This window comes from Xenia sp. Carnegie-2017, unplaced genomic scaffold (assembly GCF_021976095.1).
Source record: "Xenia sp. Carnegie-2017 unplaced genomic scaffold, XeniaSp_v1 HiC_scaffold_6, whole genome shotgun sequence".
Lineage (NCBI taxonomy): Eukaryota > Metazoa > Cnidaria > Anthozoa > Malacalcyonacea > Xeniidae > Xenia > Xenia sp. Carnegie-2017.
The window spans coordinates 12,144,103-12,163,821 of record NW_025813526.1 but is presented as its reverse complement, the minus strand read 5'-3'; the positions used below and the strand labels follow the sequence as shown (position 1 = coordinate 12,163,821).

General features: G+C 35.2%; 1 protein-coding gene and 2 long non-coding RNA genes across 5 annotated transcripts; 1 reads left to right on the top strand and 2 right to left on the bottom strand.

Moving 5' to 3' along the window:
• Positions 1–213: 213 nt before the first annotated feature.
• LOC124456800 lies at positions 214–6,730 on the bottom strand. Its single transcript, XR_006952473.1, has 2 exons — positions 6,663–6,730; positions 214–325 (listed from the first exon to the last, which is right to left on the bottom strand). It is a non-coding gene; the product is annotated as an uncharacterized LOC124456800 (long non-coding RNA).
• On the bottom strand, positions 1,146–1,679 carry LOC124456799. The gene is made up of 2 exons (XR_006952472.1): positions 1,504–1,679; positions 1,146–1,305 (listed from the first exon to the last, which is right to left on the bottom strand). It is a non-coding gene; the product is annotated as an uncharacterized LOC124456799 (long non-coding RNA).
• On the top strand, positions 3,677–14,281 carry LOC124456798 (cholinesterase-like). 3 transcript variants are annotated; one of them, XM_047007137.1, is made up of 12 exons: positions 3,677–3,770; positions 6,690–6,743; positions 9,069–9,121; positions 9,440–9,515; positions 9,606–9,698; positions 10,505–10,657; positions 10,868–11,001; positions 11,143–11,299; positions 11,471–11,688; positions 12,248–12,839; positions 13,001–13,098; positions 13,867–14,281. In XM_047007137.1, the coding sequence occupies exons 3-10, from the start codon at positions 9,119–9,121 to the stop codon at positions 12,395–12,397; spliced, it is 984 nt and encodes a 327-aa protein (XP_046863093.1). In that variant the 5' UTR covers positions 3,677–3,770; positions 6,690–6,743; positions 9,069–9,118; the 3' UTR covers positions 12,398–12,839; positions 13,001–13,098; positions 13,867–14,281. The 3 variants fall into 3 exon arrangements, with proteins under 3 accessions (XP_046863093.1, XP_046863094.1, XP_046863095.1); XM_047007138.1 differs by lacking the exon at positions 6,690–6,743 and having other exon boundaries at positions 3,678–3,770; XM_047007139.1 differs by lacking the exons at positions 3,677–3,770; positions 6,690–6,743 and adding an exon at positions 7,474–7,495.
• Positions 14,282–19,719: the final 5,438 nt, after the last annotated feature.

Genomic DNA, 19,719 nt, shown 5'->3' with positions numbered 1-19,719 from the left:
TTAACTCGGAAATTTTCGGGAAACAATTTATCTATACATTCTTTACGAAAATGATGAAAATACAAAAAGTGCATAATATTTAGAAAAGTTCACAAAAAGCTCACAAACTTTTTTATTATCCACTCCCTTACATTAAAAAATCTTCTTAATTGGGAATTTCGCAATTATCAAGCGAGACAAATTTAACGTTCGAGTTAAAAATATCAATCACCATTACAAAGAAGATTTGTTTGCTGTTAAACTTAAATATTTGCACATGTACGAATTATATTCACAAATAATAAAGGTATCAAAATCAAAAATTTGAATATTTTGTACATTGGGACTAATAGCGCGTTTAGTCTAAAGGATTTTCCCCAATCCTCTACGACAAATATGTCCTCTACGACTTATATGCTGCTTTACTCGCTATATATTTTCTATAGACAACGATTCTATATTAGTCATCTATATTAGCGACAGTTATCTATATTAGTCACGTGGACGTTATATTGAGGGGGTTTGAGTTGATTAAAATTGAAACTATGAAGAAATAGACAAAACATTGTAGTGTAAAAAGATTTGAAATGAAAGGAATATTGATGGATCTAGTGAAAATTGTTGTTGGGTGAAACATTTCCATCATTAAACCCAAATTTTAATTCGAATTTTTTGATACACCATGTATATTTTATTTACCATCGAGATATGAATCAAATGATCATGAACAAGTATTGTAGAATTTTTCTGGTAAATAATTACAAGTTAGAGCACTCATAAAAACAAAACTGCCTTATTGTAAACGACGCAGTCGACACATGTGGAATATAGAGACTTTCTTATGCCAACATTGAATACAATATTGCAAAATAGCTGTCATAATTTATGGCCTTTGCTTCATTCTTCATAATCAGTATACGAAGTATTCATGGTGGAGATAGAATAATCGGCATTGGCTAGACTGCAGTTTAGCGGACACCCGAAGCGCTTATATGCGGAGCGTGGGCTTGTTTTTGCTTAGGATTATACGGTTAGGGTTTGGGTCAGCGTCAAAAGTGTCCGCTAAGCCGCAGTAGTCCCTCGTCATTTTCATCAAATTTTTACAAATGTCGACAACAAGAAGTGTAGTTTCTTGAATGAAAGCATTGAAATCAATATTTCTCAAATACCCTTTTTCCATAATTTATTTCACAAATTACTTTAGTCAAATGCAAATTATCTAATATTAAACGCATTTTATTCCCACTTAACGATAAAAGAATCCCGCCAACACGTAAGAATAAGAAGCCACGTGTACAGTGACAAAGCCAGCCCGATATTTCACTCCTATAATGAAATTTTAACAATAATTAATTTCTTTGTAAAGGTTAGAGCATGATCATGTGTGTTCTATGGGATTAAGAATCCCGAGCATTAGATAGAAACATTACGAGGGTGCAGCAAAAGGGCGATGCCAGTGGTTGAGTGGAAATATTAGCAGCAGTGATGCAAAATTTACTAACACATTAAAAATTATGAACTTACATTTTCCTCAGAGAAAGAACTTTTTCTACTTTTGTTTTATAACGTAAAATATTCTAGTGAAAGATAACATTAACAGATGAAGGATGAGACTTGAGATACAGTTTAAAAAAAGGTAAATAATTTCGTGTTACCATTAGGATATCAAACTATGCTTAGGTATTATGTCAACTGTTTGTGATTATATTTGCACCACCCTTTTTACGTATGTCTTTATCTAAATGTGCAAAAGCGTACCGAAAAACGCCCACACGTCTCTTTAAACTCAAATTACGATGAAATAGCTATCGTAATATCCCCTTCCTACGACGTAAAATATGGTTTTCCTCAGCAACCAAGTGATTAAAAATTCCATGTCAAGTGCTAGCATTTCCTACAAGTTTCTTTCGGAATAAAGACGCATTTCCTTCCTTTGTATATTTAGAATGAATTCAGTTTACTTCCCATGTTTCACCAAACAGATATAAAAATGAAGTAGATGGCTTTGTATTTTCACCTAATATTATCGAGAATACATGTATTTTCATCAATTTTCATCATCTTTTTGTAGTTTTAAATACATTTTTGACAAGTCATATCAATACGATATTTAACTCTCACCCACGGGTATTACAATAATATACTACAATAAAGCTAAAAACTTTTTAACATGCCTGAAACTATTCAACAACCTAAACAGGGAGAGCCGGAAATCGTATCAAAGGTTTTTATGTCAAGCTAAGTGGCCTGTGCAAATGCAAAATATTGATAAAATTGAAAAGTTTATCGTAAGTTGCCAAACTAATTTTTGGGATTTTATGGAATTAAGTTTTCGTTAGACAAAGAAGTTCTTCCAAGCTTTATCAATTATAAACTTCGTACAATTCATAAGATAATTATACATTCTTAGTTCAAAATAATAACAACATTGGACTTTGGATTCTATTTAAGTTATCTATATTTAAATCAATACGTTAATTCTTATTACATTTTAGATTCTGTATGCCAGTGGAAAAGTGCATGCAGTTTTGTGAGGCCGTATATCACATGATATAATTTTTCCATCACTCTAGTGTGTTGTTTTAACATGACCAAAATGATTTTTTAAATGCTTAATATAGCGCAATGTTTCTAAACGTATGTAATTTCAATGGCAGAAGTTAATGTAAATCTGACCCTTTTTATCTCTGATGTTATTGTATGATGAACTAAAAGATATGCAATAAGAAATAAGCAATAAGCAATACATACTGCAAAACTACTCAAGCATTATACGAATGATACCCTAATATCAAAAAATTAAAAGCATAATGAAGACTACACGTTGATCTTATGAGGCACATAGCAACCATTATGAATGTTCGGGAAGAACAATTGTCAAATGTTGCGCCAAATTGAAGTTTCTGTCAGATTGCACTGTTTACACTAAGTCACCACGTGTCGTAATTATTGGATTTATACGACGCAGTGTAGAAAGCAGCGGGATCCGATACAAAAATCATGGCGAGGAGATGCAATCCTGTATACTGTAAACAGTGCTTAATTGTTATAGTCATAGTCCATTAGTTTGTGTCGTAAATTTCTTTTATTAATGTTTATATTTAAAAAAAATTCATAGCAACGTAACAGCAACGTATGTCATGAAATTAAGACGCTACAATTTATGTTGACGTGCGTCATACGAAAAACCTCCTCATCACCTTGAGTGTGCTTTAAGTATTATGGTAATAACTGTTAGTTTTTGTCGTATCTTTCTTTCATTGACCTCTATGTTTTTGACTTGCAAAAAACTATTAAAATGTAAATTAGTTGATTTACATGCAACGTGTTTACTGTCATAAATCGAATGACGTTCATGTTAAACTGTTAGCTACAATATTCATCCCCTCAATTTAATACATTGTATCAAAATACATCAAAATCTCGATCTAACTGAAACCTGGTTCCTACAATTTTTCAGGATTAACTTCGCCCGCCAACGGATGAAACAGCTAATGACGCCAACTATAAAAGTCGGAATTGCGTGTTTTGTTTGTCCTCCAAAGCACTTATTGTGCGTGTTCAAGCAACCGATATTTTGATTTTGCATTGTAATGCGTGGAGTTCTGCAAAGAATAAACGCTCTTTATGCATTGACAATGCCCAAAAGTTGGTGGTCTTTTTCCTGCGCATGGGCAAATTGTAAATATTAAGTGGTGCAAATTTACATTTTCCCATTCGCAACTGCTACCCAAAGAGTAAGAATCGTGAACATATCTTGTTTATTACTTTAAGAAGACACAGAGCTTGAGGTAAGTTTATCTCTAACATAAAATCCTGGTTGTATTTTATCCACTTTTCTATATTGTCCTTTTAAATCGTACCCTTGTAATATGTCACTAAAATAGCCAATACCCCACTTGAATATATCAACACTTAAGTTCTCATCGACGCTCGTTTGTGTGACTGCATGAAATAAAAGTGTTGATATTATTACAAACATATAGTTGGCTTGAAAGTTTCTAATCACTGGATTGCACTTCAAATGTAAAGAATATAATCTTTAGTGTTAAATAGAAAAATACAAACAAGAAACGTAAAAGAAGCGGATGTTGAATTAAAAAAATATATATACATAGTGCTTAGATCGAGTATTATATGCAAGAAAAACAGTTAAAGAAAAATTTTTTCTCTTAATATCGTCCATTTATTGTCATTTATTTGTTTGACATTAGTAATACATCATATTTAGAAATGAAAGCAACTGGCGTAGCCAGGTCGCATGTTTTATCAATCTATTAATTTTTAGTTCATTAGCATTATTTTTTCCCTAAAACTTCACAGAGTACTTAAATATTTATAAATCACAGCCAAAAATAGTGCTTATACGCAATTGGATTAACAAGTTTTATTTCTACTCTGCTCACTGGATGACATATGTATATTACACTGGATAACGCACCATGTATAAAATATAATAAGATAATTGAGCCGGAGCTTGGCTCATCTGATTATCACCTTTGTGGGGGGTATCGGTCCCACTGTAATATACTTATTGTATTACAAAATCACAGTTTTTGCGCTTTTATTCGTTCTACAAACTTTTGATTCGAGCAAAATTTTTGTGAAAGGGAGAGAACAACCGGCAAAGATTTTTAATCCTAAAAAGTTTGTCTTCTTGGCTTTATAATGCCTGAAAATTGAGATGGTACAAGGTCGACTTTCATTGTTTTGAAACAAACTGGAGATTATGCTGCTGCTGCTTAAAAAATGTAGAAATATTACAGAATCCTACTACTGCTACCAAAATTTCATCTGCAATGACGTTTATGGAAGATTGCTATAAATTTACTTATTTAACAACACTTTGTTATTCACATCGCTAATATCATAACAATTTCAAATTACGTCTTTATTATATCAGCGAAGAAATAAAACAAATCGACATAGGAAAATAATCAGAAAGACATTTTGATAAACAATAGTAAGTTGAAAACGGTATCATCAAACTCTACAATATGTACATCATCAAAACATGCGTACCTCTGTTGTTATTAAGCGAAGCAAAGTTTTCAACGTGTTCCTATGTGAACAACTTCAATATCGATGAAAATGTTGAAGATATGACAACCTTTGTTCTTACTTTGTTGTAAATTTGTGATTTAAGTATTCATCTTCTAAAATTGCCTCGTACGGCTGAAATTGTCCGCCGTCGAGGGCAAGCCACATTATTTGATGATTTCGTCATGGTTGATTGCAATTCAAGAACTATTAACCATTTAAGTTGCACTTTCTTGTTTCTCAACTTTTGAACTGTTCATTTTAAAGCGCAATAAATCAATATTTACAAAATAGATCTCTTAATTAAAAAGCTATTTCCAGTGTTCATTATAAGGATCAAAACTTAAAATATTGTACAGAAATAGTGCAAGTTATGAAGAGGAATTAATGAAACAATCACACAAGGGTTAAGTAAATTTACTAACAACTAATCGTTTGTATTTGACTACAAAGAATCATGAACGCTGAAGATTGACTATTGGTGAGGGAGGGGGGTATGTATTCATACGCTCATACGTCACAATCTCAATCACAATAATTTCAATAGAACCTAACCTAGAAGGAAATGTAATCATAATATAATCACCACCCACGCCTGAATTATGTATGTTTTGAGAGTTTATTGCGTTCAAAATCGCTTTTTTGTATTGTTTTATAACACAGTGTCTGAATATGCGTAAGCAAAAAATAAAATTGATAAGTGATACTTTTTATATTGATATTTCGCACCCTCGCCACCTACATGTATTGATAAAGCACCTCATTTTAAATTCAAAATACAATATTTTCCTCCCCCATAATTTTGAACTTATAAAATATAATTCAACATCTATACTTGCGCACAACTTCACCGTTTTACAACTCACTCTCTTTCTTACGCCCTCCCTTCCTTATGCCCTTGCTTTTTTATGCCCTCCATCTCGTATGTCCTCCCCTTCTTTTGCACTCCCTTTCTTATGTCCTCCTTTCTTATGCCCTCCCTTATGCTAACATTAGTACATGTAACAAATGAACTTTAAACCATAACAGAGTAATTAAGTAAATAAATGATTGATTTGTCTACTACAATTCATTGCGATTTTCTGACTGGCTTGGTCATATATTTAAAGATCATAGTGTCTGCGTAGAGCATAGTGTATCTAACTGTCCCAGATCGCAGGTCGCGGAAAAAAATTTCCTGTCGCGGCTAAAGTCCCGGGATTAAAAAACTTTTTGTGCATGGAAAACTTTGGGAAAAGTTTATGTTGACTTCTTTGGAATTCTTAATTTCTATATACGCCCACTTGAACGTTCTCTGCTGTCAATATTATAATATGTCACCGCTGCATTGAATATTATGATTTGTGTTTGTTATAACTATCCAAAATATACATGTGTTGGACTAAGTTGGACTAGCAGTGATATGTTTCAGAACCATTACATGAGTTGTATCCAAATAAACCTTGAATTAATTGTTGATATTTGTTATGTCTGGTCATTAATAAGTACATTTATGCCAGTACATTAAGATGCACAATCACTGTTGTCAAGAGAAATATCTCATCAGCGTTGTGCAAAGTCATGATTAATTGGCAATGTGTTCGTTTTATAAATCCAAATATGATATTTATTATATAAGTTATGCTCTTAACATTATTGAAAACATAATTTGTTTTTTTATTAATATCAAGGTAACCAAGCATCATTAACCATTCAAGATTTACTTGGATACGACTCTTTTAATGGTAATGAACACTTCGTTCTAGAGAAAAGCAAAGTTATAATCGTGAGAAAGTGCGAGTTATACATAAAAGTAAATCGTATCTTATATTCTGAGTGTCAAATTTACAACATATATAGTTGCATACGAGTAATTCTTGAATTATTGAATGATGATAAGTATAGAACTCAGCGTGATTTCAACCATGTGAACTACTTTAATCGACTTCATGCAGTGGCGTGCGGTCATGCAAGCGTAGGCAAGCGCCGCTTGCCTAAGCATTTTACCGAACAAAAATTTTTTGGATCAATCTCTGAGCAAAATCAGTTTAAATTTTTCGGTTCTAAACAATGTCAATGTAATCTTTTGTCTAAATTGTCTTTACAGTTGAAATGCTTGCTATTTATACGCGATTTACTGTCGTGGTTTTCGGTTTCACTTTGCTACACTGGTAAGATGAGTCAAGTGTATTAAATTAAGTGGATTAAATTAATTATTTATTAACCAAGGCAAGCGCGCTTGCCTTCGGAGCTCAATTTGAACATTTGCGCATGCGTTAATCTAGATTTGGAGGCTTCTTATTCGAGGAATATCGAGAAAAGGCAAGCGGCGCTTTTAAGAGCGCCGCTTGATAGCGATTGGTCAACAGTCTTGTACGTTCGCAATTTTAAACACATATCAGCGCACGAATAATATTCTTATATTCAACACATTGGACATACGAATTATTCACGCCGTTAATGTTATCGTTTATTAAAAGATGACTGAGAGCGAAAGGTAATGTTCTGATTTCTAATTCAAAGTAGTAGGTGCTTTACTGGTTATTTTATTATTTTCTGATCACAATGTGCGTAAACAAGCAGGGGCCGCAGTCTGCAGAGATATCGAAATGCACGCAAACGTGTGTTGTGGTAAAGTATGACTAGCATTATGACCAAAACACTATGCTCTTGTCAGTCTTGGGTCGTTGAATTCGTAAATTAATGACTAAAAGTAAAAGGTACAAGATACTAAATAATAAACACGACTCTCCGATATTCTGAAACGTACGAGTCAGTGCCAGACACATTTTGAAGAACGGGAGAACACGTTGCCATGACGTCATTATACCAAAATATAAACATTAACGCCATGGCCTCAGTTTGTAACACACCGTGCCAATTTTGTACGCGAAACTGGCTGTTCTTAATTGTTATAATCACGACTGCTACAATACATTTCGCGCCTATTGTCTTGCAATTTATGTATGTAGAAGATATTATCTGTAGCATGTAATACAAGATTATGATATTGACAAGAGCTTCCTTTTGCGTAGTAGTTTTGATATTTGTATCAGGTAGATTTTAGCGTTATATATAAGTCTTTCGTATGAGCTCCGAACGTGAGTTCAATGTACTAGAACGCTATTAAATTTTGTGATTATTTTATTCACTAGCGAAGAAGTTATTTACAACAGTCGTGAGTGTTCTGTGTTAGAATTTATTTACAGGCTTTTTATATATTTGGTTAAAGAAGGTGCAGTTATTACACAGCGGATAATGTACTTGAAATTTGAGTAGTTTTACCTAATTATAAAGTTAAGTGCGTAAGTGTAAGTAGCGCGTTTGAGTAAGTGTAGGATTGGCTATTTCCTCTATTGCTAATACATGAATCTAGATGAGTAATATACGCACGTTATGTACGTCACTACAAGATATCATGTAACTGATGTAAGGTAAAAAAGCCGCGAACCTCACCCCCAGCGCTTGCCTATTAAATTCGGTCACCGCACGCTACTGACTTCATGTATATTTCGATATGTATAACAAACACAACTCATGAATACCCAGAACGCTAGTGACATATTTCAGTGTTGACAGCAGAGTGTTAAATCCAGGAGCACATTCAAGTGTGCATGCATAGCGATAAAATCTTCTCGAGAATTTAATATCAACTTCTTGGGAACGTTTCTATATTTTTTATGCAAAATAGAATTTTATAAACTTGCGACAACTTACCAACAACCCAGAAATTTTTACCCGCGACACACGACCCACGACAGTTAGATTCACTCTAGAGAACTTTTACCCTACTAGATACACCATTAAAAAATTTACCCTAGTTTCTGGAAAGTTATGCATATTTTACTTTTAAGCTCCTATTACCAAACATGTCTTAACTTATAATTACTATATACTGACTTAACAAATTCTTAGCTTAAATTGTTTTGCAAGCGCAATTCTGAAAGCATAAGTGTAAGCGTAGATATCTAACAGTTTCAATTTTATCTGAATTTGAAAGAACAAAATATGTTTTGATTAATTCTTTTTAGTGTTTATGAAATTAACATTCTAAGTTTAATTTTTTGTAGATCAAGAAGTTTCTTAACACATCTAAGCACTCCCAAGACTTATATCAAAAATGGTAAGTTCTAAATAGTTTTTTTTGTTCATTTAATAAATAATTTACTTAGTTTATCGTGAGATCAACCACAAAAAAGGAATGATGAGATTATCGATCCAAGAGCATCTTTTCCTCTGAGGAAGATAAATTTACGTATTGGGACACTCAAATGTGTACGGAAGTCACAACTTTTAGATACTTAAGATTGTATAATAGTTTTGATAAAGTCTTAATTAGAAGGTCGAACCATGATTGTGTGCTTAATTATTCTTTATCAGCTATTTCACTAGGCCACTGCACACCACGATTAATTTATTGTTAATATCTATTTTCATATAGAAACGAATATTAACCCTTCTTTTTCTGTATACCATTAATGTTGGGATTGTTTCTTCCAGAGTGAGACACGTCCAGGGTAACAAAATATTTTAATATTTGTGCTACCACTCCAAATAAGTCGCTAAGTTAATAAGGCATAAAGCTAATTAATATTTCTTTATTGCAGATTTTAAAAGCGACCGTATATTTCGACGCCTCCTATTTGGATCCCGGAACAAAGTTCCCAAAAAAATATACGAAGATAATGATGATACGAATGGTAAACGTTTAATTTAGAAACAGGAACAAAACATACAAGGATTTTTTCGCATTTGAGCAAGGTTGTAAATAGACCAAGAGTTTGAGGACTTATATTCACAAAAAATATTTGTTAGATACGCTTTATAAAATTTCATCGAAATCCAATATTTTTACGGACTTCAATAAATAACTAATTATTACAACCCACTTATGTCGATCTTCCAAAACCTAGAGTATTTGAAAAATATTTCCAAAATAAGATGTGTTTTGAAATATTTCTCAAACTATAACCCAAAGATCTGAAATTTCTACCAAGCATACTAACAATGCAATGCCATTACAGCATCTTAAAAATTATGCGTAATATGTCATCCCTAAGAACTAACAAAACTGGTATTGCTGTTTTTGTGTGTCGAATTCAAGTGCTGTAAATTTGGGGTTCGACACTTCGTATTTTGGGCATTTAAAACTTTTTATGCCTACATATACTTTCCTTATTTTGTTTTATCTTACGCTCTTGCTATAAGACATTGAGAGCTCTTTTATCCTCGAATATTTTCTTAATAATTAAATTTATTAAATTACCATACAATGTTGCTTCAAACTCAATTATGACTTGCTTACAGCGTACAAATAATTGTAAATGTCTTGCAACGTAGAGAATATTGCAAACTATAAATAGGTGACATAATTTTTAAGGTTGGAAAAAAAAACAAAAAACTTTTTTCTTTACAGTTATATGACGCATTTGAATTATACGTATATAGAGATTCACGAGATAGTTTATTGTTAGTTTTATGAGTTTGTTTATGTCTTTTACTCTAGTTGTTGAGACAAAGGCTGGCAAAATCCGGGGAGCAACAGAAAAAGCCTCAATAAACGGAAAGACAGTTCTGAAATATCTTAACATACCATATGCTGAAGCACCAGTTGGTGAGCTAAGATTTGAGAAACCAGTTCCAAAAAAACCATGGCGAGGTAATAAATTTTTAAATCTTAAGATCCCTCTCCTCCATCTATACGCACAGCCTTTCATGTTATCTTTCTTATATAGTCCTTTGATTATAATTCCTTCTTTGTAAATTACTTCTTAAGATTCTGAACTCTATGACTCTTCTCTTCTCTTTCTAATTCCTATACATTTCAGGTATTCATTTCTAATCTTTTAACTATTCTATTTCGTTAAAGGTATTAAAGAATCAATTGATAATAATATTTCATGTATTCAACCTGTGTTCTTGCCAAAAATAAATATGACAGAAGATTGTTTAATACTTAATGTTTGGTCACCTCATCCAAAACCAACTAACGCAGCAGTAGTGGTAAGTTATGAACACAGTTATTTTTATAATTATTTAAACATAAAAAATTCCATGCAGAATGAAAAAATGTTTTATTTTCGCCTCTCAATTTTAAAATGCAACAAAGTTAGTTTGTGTTTGTTTCACAATCAATCTAAACAGGTGTTTATCCACGGTGGTGCATTCTTAGCTGGTTCATCACACGAAGCAAATTATCATGGTGCAAACTTAGTTGCATTGGGAGACGTTATATTAGTAAATATGAACTACCGCTTATCTGCACTAGGACTTTTGACAGCCCCAGAAGTTGGAATTAAAGGTGAACAAGTTAAAACTTATCGTTAAAAAATCTGTAAAGTTTCAAAAGCAATCAGCCAAAAAATGTTTAACAAAATACTATAAGCACGAATGAGATCTTCTTTCAAGACTGACAATGTTGTCGATGAGTAACCAGTAATTTAAATCATGTTTGTCGGTTCTCATTCCAAAGGTAACCTTGCTTTGTTTGATCAGCGTTTGGCAATGAAGTGGGTAAAAGAAAACATAAAAGAATTTGGTGGCAATCCTAACGCCATTACGCTATTTGGAGGAAGTGCTGGCTCAGCTTGTGTTTCTGCTCATACTTTATCTGAAGAAAGCTGGCCGTATTTCGATCGTGTCATTTACTCAAGTGGAAACATGCTCATGTATTGGACATTATCTACTAAGGTTTGTAAAGAGAAATAAAAGTAAAACTTGTTGCACACGTTTTTTCGTTTTAATACTGATATTCCGTTCTCAAGACAATTTAAACGTTAAAGGTGTTTTATTTGCCACGTAAAGATTGTCGTGTTCAAAACATGTGTTGATGTTACAAGTGAAGAAAACCTTCTATTTTGCAATAGAGTCTCAAACAGATGTGTCACACTGTGCAATATATTTAAAAGAACAGCAATACAAAATAGAATTTTGTGTAGAGCTTACACTGAATACATTTTTAGTCATTTTCAATATTCCATTTTTATCTTATAAATCAATTTAGAAGAACAAAGTGGGTCTAAATTAGATTATTGACATAAAGGAAGGGGGGTAGGGAGTGGTGGGAAGTCTTATATTTAAGTCTGTGGTGAAGTGTGTATACATATTTGAAAGTTTCTCACCGATTATTATGCATTTAACAAATGCCAGTTTTTTTAAAAAAGTGGTTTTCTCATCACGGATCTTTGAAAATCGATTCATCATATAAGTTAAAATAAACACTCTTTTCGTTAATTTTTTCTTTTTCTAGGCAAGGGAGAAAACAGAATCAGAAAAATTTTTGAAAGAGGTCAATTGCTATAACTCATCCAATGTACTTAAATGCCTGAAGAATAATGTTACAACTGAACAATTGAAAGGGTCTTTGCCAGAAAACTCGACCCTTTACACCAGCAGTTGACGGTGATTTTTAAAGATCATCCTCAAATGCTTTTCAGAAGGGAAAAGTGAAGCAATGTCCAATAATTTTTGGTACAATGGGGAGCGAAATGTACTTTCAAACTAGTTTTATTCTTTCACAAACGAGGAACATATCGCAAATAAATAGAATTTTTAACAGTAGTATTCGGGAAGCATTTTCAAGACATCCCCATTATTTTGACGTAGCCAAAAGACTCTATTCGCCTAAATGCACACCATCGTTCGTCGAATCACTCAAACCTTTAGTCGATATGCTATCGGACTGGGCCTTTACGTGTCCAATGAAGGATGAAGCACATCAACGGGTCTTAATGTTTCCTGCAACGAAAGTTTTTGTTTTTCGGTACACATACCCTTCTCCAGAACCACATGCATATCCAGTTGGAACGTATGGTTTTGCTAACCATGGCCAGGACTATTGGGTGAGTTTATTGAATAAATTAAGTGATAATCTTAGGTCTCATTAAGCATAACCAAAATGAGCTCTAGCTTCCCCCTATGTTAAAGACTGATTGATCTCCACCAGGATGTTCATTCAATTTTTAGTTTGACAATAATCTTTTATCTTTCTGTTTATTTCTAGTCTATATTTGGGCTACCTTTTAAATTAAACTTTCCAATGGAAGATAAGATATTGTCACTGAGGTTGATATCATACTTCGCTAATTTTGCAAAGACTGGGTAAGTTTTCATGGAAAAATGTATGGTTTATATAGGTAGTTCAATTCATTATTGATGACAATATATGATTTTTATACACTTTTATATCTTTCTCAACAAGGGCATGATAAAAATCGTACAAGAATACCAAACTTGATGTGACTTTTATTTTACGAGTATTGAAGTTTGTTTTACGGTGAAATTTTTCGCTTAATTGATAGACACAGTTCAATCCTTTTAAGTTGCTTAAAAAATTTGATAGTGCAAGTGATAATCATAATGAGGAAGTGGTTTATTAGTTGCTTCTTTATTTGTAATTTAAAAGACAAATCCTGCCTTACGAGGAACTTGATTCGTTTTCTCCGTACTCGCTAAGATGTTCATGAATTTGCCTTATTTGTGAACATTTGATCTAATATAGAGGAAATCAAGATTCCTTTTTCCACAAAAAAAATTTTGCATTTAATGAATTTGCTTCTGGACATGGCTTCTTGGAAAATCGTGAAATGATTGTTAATAACACTAAAAATATTGTTTTTCGTTTTCTTTAATTTTGATGCTGGCCACTTATGACCAGCAAAAAAGTGTATCCAATATGTTCCATAATAGTTTTATGCTGGTTAGTGGTTTTCACTTAACTAGGTATAAAATTTAGTAATAGTATAATATAAGAAAGAACGTAGACTGCACGAGATTATCCATGATAACCATACATTACATGAATTTTTTTTAAAAGTAAAGATGATGGTCGTCTTGTAGCTAAAAATTTTAATGCCCTTTCCTTTACAGTCATCCAAACAGGGGTAAACCTAAATTTCCAGGAGAATTTGAAAATGTTAATCTTCCAAACTGGCCTCTTCATACCCCAAACGGAGAAGAATATTTGGAGATGCAAAGTTTAAATAAGATGGTAGTTAAAACAAGACTTCGAGAAAAATACTGTGATTTTTGGAGCACGCCAATGTACGCTTTATACAGATCAGCGTATTTTTAACTGTACATATATTTTATCGAATTTGGGCCATCTGTCATCTACAGAATTTTTATATGTTATTTTTTCTTTGTTGAATAATTATAGAACTTGTTAAAGTTTTCAATTTTGTAGTAATGATTGTTTTTGTTTACAGAATGCCATTATGATTTTATAGTAGAAATAGTATCTCGTCATTTCTGCACGTCTTAATTAATATGAGCCACTGCTTTATCAGTTGTTTTGATTTATGAATATTTACTTTGAAATCAGCATTTACAGTCAACTTCTTACATGATATATTTTATACATGTCTCATGAAAATGTGTCTAAGACTACATTTGATACTTTGTGGACTGTACGTTTGCAACGATTACCGTTGATTGCGATTACCGTGAAAAACGATGAACTGTAAACTCGTATCTAAAAAGAACTTACTCGAAAAAAAATTACGGTGGTCAGTGTAATCGATCTGTCTAAACTAATTTTACTTCCCTTTTTTTGAAATGTTATATTTTGAATTGCTCTTAAATCACTACTTTTTTGATTAATCAACAACATACTTTAAAAAAAGATTACGCTGGTGTTTCCCTTTCTTGCACTGCTATGAAGTCTTGACCAATCAGAAACGAGAAACTTTTTTATGTATATTATTAAATGCATAATTTATTTGTATTTTGAAATTCATTGAGATTATATTAATCCTTATGTGCAAACAATTCTATTAAAAATAAGTCTGTTATAATCAAGTTTCACTTCTTAAAACACGGTAAGCCACGTATGGTTTGTTTTTGGAAAATACTCCTCGCCTCCTTTCATGTTACGGGAATTGCTTTGTTTGGCTTGTTCATTTTGATTGAGAATACTTCGACCTTAAAACCTTAAGATTTTTACAAGTGCATACAATCTTTTGGAGGCAAATGCAGTTTTCATGCTTAAGCTGAATAATACGTCTATACAAATTAAGACGTAATAACTTACTGTCCTAATTATAAAAATGGTCAAATACAAACGCCGCTTCAAATTGACACAGAGCTTTGTTATTGGTTTTAACAATAATAATTGTATGAAAGTTTTACAATCTAAAAACATATATGTGTAGCTGAATTTTTTTAGCATACGCCATTCGAAATTCACTAGTTATTTCTGAAAATTTATGCATATATATTAGTATTTTTTTGAAACAATTGTTTGACAACTTTGTGACAAATTTCCAGATTCCCAAAATTTTACCTCTTACCTCTGATTACCAGGCAAATGTCAACATGTAGTAGATATTGTGACTCCTGCAATTTTGTAAGCTTAAATTGTTTGGTACATAAATGTTTAAAAGCGTAGGTTTACTTTAATTTTTTTTTAATTTCATCTGATGTTGAGCGCGTGAAGTACGTTTTGATTGTTTTATATTTAGGTTTATTACACTTCAAACTCTACAAATTCAACTTTTTGTACATCAAGTAGTTTCTTAAATAGATTAAAAAACATATATGATTGTAACAAAACTGGTAAGTTATAAATATTTTTACGTTTATTTGAAATCCATACTTTGAATCTGCCATTTCACAAGGCCACCGCATAGCTATACTAGTATTCTTTGAAACAATTGTTTGACAATTTTGTGACAATTTTCCAGATTCCCAAAATTTTAGAAATTTCGAAACTTTTTTCTTAAATAGAATGGAATATCAATCTTTCTTCTTCTGTGCATTATGGATATTAATGTGTTTCGTCCCGAGTGAGACACTTCCAAGGTAAAAAGCACTTCAACAATTTAGCCACCACTCTAGACATAGAGATAAAATTAAGAGATGCTGCCCGTCGAATCGACGATGGCTGTCTGCAAAAGTCCATTTATTTCACTGACTTCCACAAGCGCGCTCGTGACTTAACATGCCAATGCGGCTTGCGCAGGTCCTGTTGCAGTGTTGGCAACGAAATTCTCCCGAGTCTGATCCGCCGCTTCGAGTTGCCAATTATCTATTGAAATTTGACATGTTTTCAAAGTGTATTTGAGAGAGTCTTTCCAACGCAGGAGCGGACGACCAGTACGTCTCTTTCCTTCAGCGAGCTCTCCAAAGAATAGCTGTTTGGGTAATCGATTGTTTGCCATGCGAGCAACATGACCAGCCCACCTTAGCTGAATTTTGGCGAGGGTAATCTCAATGTCCATGGAGTTGGCTCTCGTCAGAACTTCGTCATTCGTTACTCTTCGTTTATAGGAAATGCGGAGGATTGTGCGTAGGTGACGTTGTTGTAGCTGACGGAGACCTGTGACGTGTCTACGGTATAACGTCCAAGATTCGGCACCATACAAGAGAGTCGACAGTACCACTGCATTATACACGGCGATCTTTATAGTAACTTTAATGTCATGCGAAGACCACAGACGTTTCCACAACCTGCCGAATGACGAACTGGCACACTGTATGCGGTTGTCAAGTTCTTTGTCAATGGAGCAGTCGCTGGTGACAGTACTGCCAAGATACTTGAAGGATTGAACGTTTGCGAGAGGAGTGTCATTGACAGTGATCGGGGATGTTATTGGTGAGTACGAGAGAGACATGACTTCTGTTTTCTTCATGTTGATGATAACGCCAAAGGATTTGGTAGCAGCCTCGAAGCTATCCATCATGCGCTGAAGGGATTCCTCCGAGTTGGCAACAAAAGCGGGATCATCTGCATATTGAAATTCTCTCATCAGTGTCCGCGTGCATTTGGTCCTGGATTGGAGACGACGAAGGTTGTAGAGCGAGCCATTTATCCTGGATCGTATGTATATGCCTTCTTCAGGTATGTTTTCAAAGGCATATGTGAAGAGAGCAGTCGCAAAGAGGGAGAAGAGGGTGGAGCAAGTATACAACCTTGCTTCACTCCATTGTTGTATTGAATGTCATGAGTCAACTCGACGCCTACCGAGATCTTGACGCACATGTTGATATGTAATAACTTTAAGATATTGACAAATTTTGGTGGGCAGCCCATTTTTGCGACCATAGTCCACAGTGCCTCAGGGTTCACAAGATCAAACGCTTTCGTAAAGTCAACAAAAGTCATGTATAGCTTTTGGTTCTGTTCTCTCGATTTCTCCATGAGCTGTCGAAGGGCGAATATCATATCAGTCGTTCCACAATTTCGGCGGAATCCAAACTGGGTTTCTGGCAGTACTGCTTCGGAAATAGGATCGCGCATTCTGTTTAGCAACATTAGAGCGATTATTTTCCGGGCTACAGCCAACAGACTGATGCCTCGATAATTGTTGGGGTTATGGCGGTCATTCTTCTTGAAGATGGTGATAATGTTTGCATCACGGAGTTCAGCAGGAATGGTCTCATCGGACCAGATCTTTTCAGTTATGCCATGCAGATGTTTTGCAACCAAGGGTCCCCCGCACACAAATAATTCTGGTGGAATTCCATCAGGGCCCGCACTTTTGTTGCACTTGATATGTTTGATGGCATTTTCAACTTCTTCGAGAGTGGGAACATCACCAAGAGTGTCAATCTTAGGTCGTTGAGGGAGGTTGTTGATGATATCCTCATCATAGATGCTGGTCTCGCTTAGAAGCTGTGTGAAGTGCTCAGTCCACCGTTCTCGGATGTCGTCGGATGTCGTAAGGAGCTTGGTACCGTCCGAGTTGAGCAGCGGGAAACGGAGCTCTTTTTTGGCCCGTAAATGTCGTTCAGCGACCGAAACAATTCTTTCGCACTTCCAATGTCAGCATATCTTTGGGTCTCTTCTGCGCGCTCTTGCCACCATTTGTCTTTCATAACTTGGAGTCTGTTCGCTATGGTCTTCTTTATTTCCTTTAGTCTGTCACCAATTTCATTCATTCTTGATTTCATTAGTTCGGAAATTTCTACGTCATTCTCATGAAACCATTCCTTATGAGAATGCTTTTTGTAGCCATGGACAGTCTCAGCTGAGTTAAGAAGAACTGTCTTCAGACTATCCCACTCTGGAGCAGCGATATTCTGTAGCTGTTCGTCGATGCAGGTTCTGAGGGATGTTGCGACTTCTTCTGATTTGAGTTTCGAGACGCAGAATTTCTTCGGAATTTTCTGAGCTTTTCTGAGTGCAGGTTTGCTGATCTTGAGACACACCTTTGAAATTACAAGTCTATGTTCCGTCCCACAATCAGCACCTCGCATGACTCTAGTGACATGGAAGTCTGATATGTCTTTTGACTTTGTAATTATGTAGTCAATTAGGTGCCAGTGACCAGAGCGAGCGTGCTTCCATGTTGTCGTTAATCTGTTTGGTAGTTGGAAGTACGAGTTGGTGATGGTCAGGTTGTTTTCAGCGCACATTGTCAAGAGAAGATTACCATTGCTATTTACATTGCCGATGCCATGGTGACCGAGAACGGATGGCCAGGTGTGAAAATCATTGGCAACTCTAGCGTTGAAATCGCCAAGGACGATACATTTGTCGTGGGCTGGAATAGTGCGAATGATGGCTGACAAATCTTCACAAAATGCATCTTTCATGATGTCAGAATGCTGCATAGTAGGAGCATACACGCTGATGAGATGGAGCGAACGTTGCTTATTCAACAGCAAACGAAATGACATGATGCGGTCCGAATGTCCAACTGGAAGCTCAGATAATCGGATGGAGGACTTGATAGCAAAGCCAACTCCTGATTCGTGTTTCTCTGAAGAATGTTTGCCTTTCCAGTAGAAAGTGTATCTGCCCGCTGCCTCTGTGAGTGATCCCGAATTGTGTGGAGTCTTGTCTCGCTTAGAGCAGCAACGTCAATATTATAACGATGTAGCTCACGGGCTACAAGAGCGGTAGAACGCTCAGGACGAATGTTTCCTGGATTGTCATTTAGGGTTCTTACGTTCAGGCCGTAAGTTTTCGAATTTCATTGTAATTTCGACCGCTTTGAGTGAGTACCCCCCTGCCGCGGTGTGCTGAGCAGGCGAGTGATGAGAGTGCGTTTTACTCCATCTTTTCTAGGAGCTTCCCCGGATTGGGGGAGGGTGCGCATCCCTAAAAAGGGCATCCTCATCGCTTGGTGAAATACCGAAGGATATTATCTCTGATTCTATCCAGCGATTGTTAGAATCCAAGCCGCCAGCAATCGAATTTCGCACTAGAGGCTGCCAGCCTACTAAGCCTGCCCCCGTCATGAGTCATCCGTATTGATGGACTTTTGATGGACTTTTGATTGCAGACTGCATGCACAGTGAGAAGAGCATGGTTGTGCAGGCCATGTTTATTGGCTTGGCCACGCGGTTCCATCTTCAGTGGCACAAATGATCGCGACGACTGTGAAACTACGCGGTTGCAGGGAGAGGCCGTCGACACAGTTAATCCGTGAGCGCCCTTTGCTGGCGTTTTTCCCGTTACGCCGAAAACCATTTACCCATAGCTGGGGACTATTTAATCCATAGCTGGGCAAACCTTGTCAGACCGCAGGGCGTGTCCACACGGTGGGCCTGGCCTGTCGTGACTGCGGTTTGTCCTCCCGAGGTTTCTGTCAGGGTTACCTCAGCCTTAGCCTTTGGGCAGTCAAACCCTAACCGCAAGGCAGTGGGTTCCAGTTAATTTAAGGGCGCCGGAAACTCGCACCTCGCCGAGCCCCGTTAGACAAACACAGGCTGCACCACGAGTAGGTGTTGTTGACTTGACTGACAGAAGCTTTATTATCGCTTGGACATTTGCGG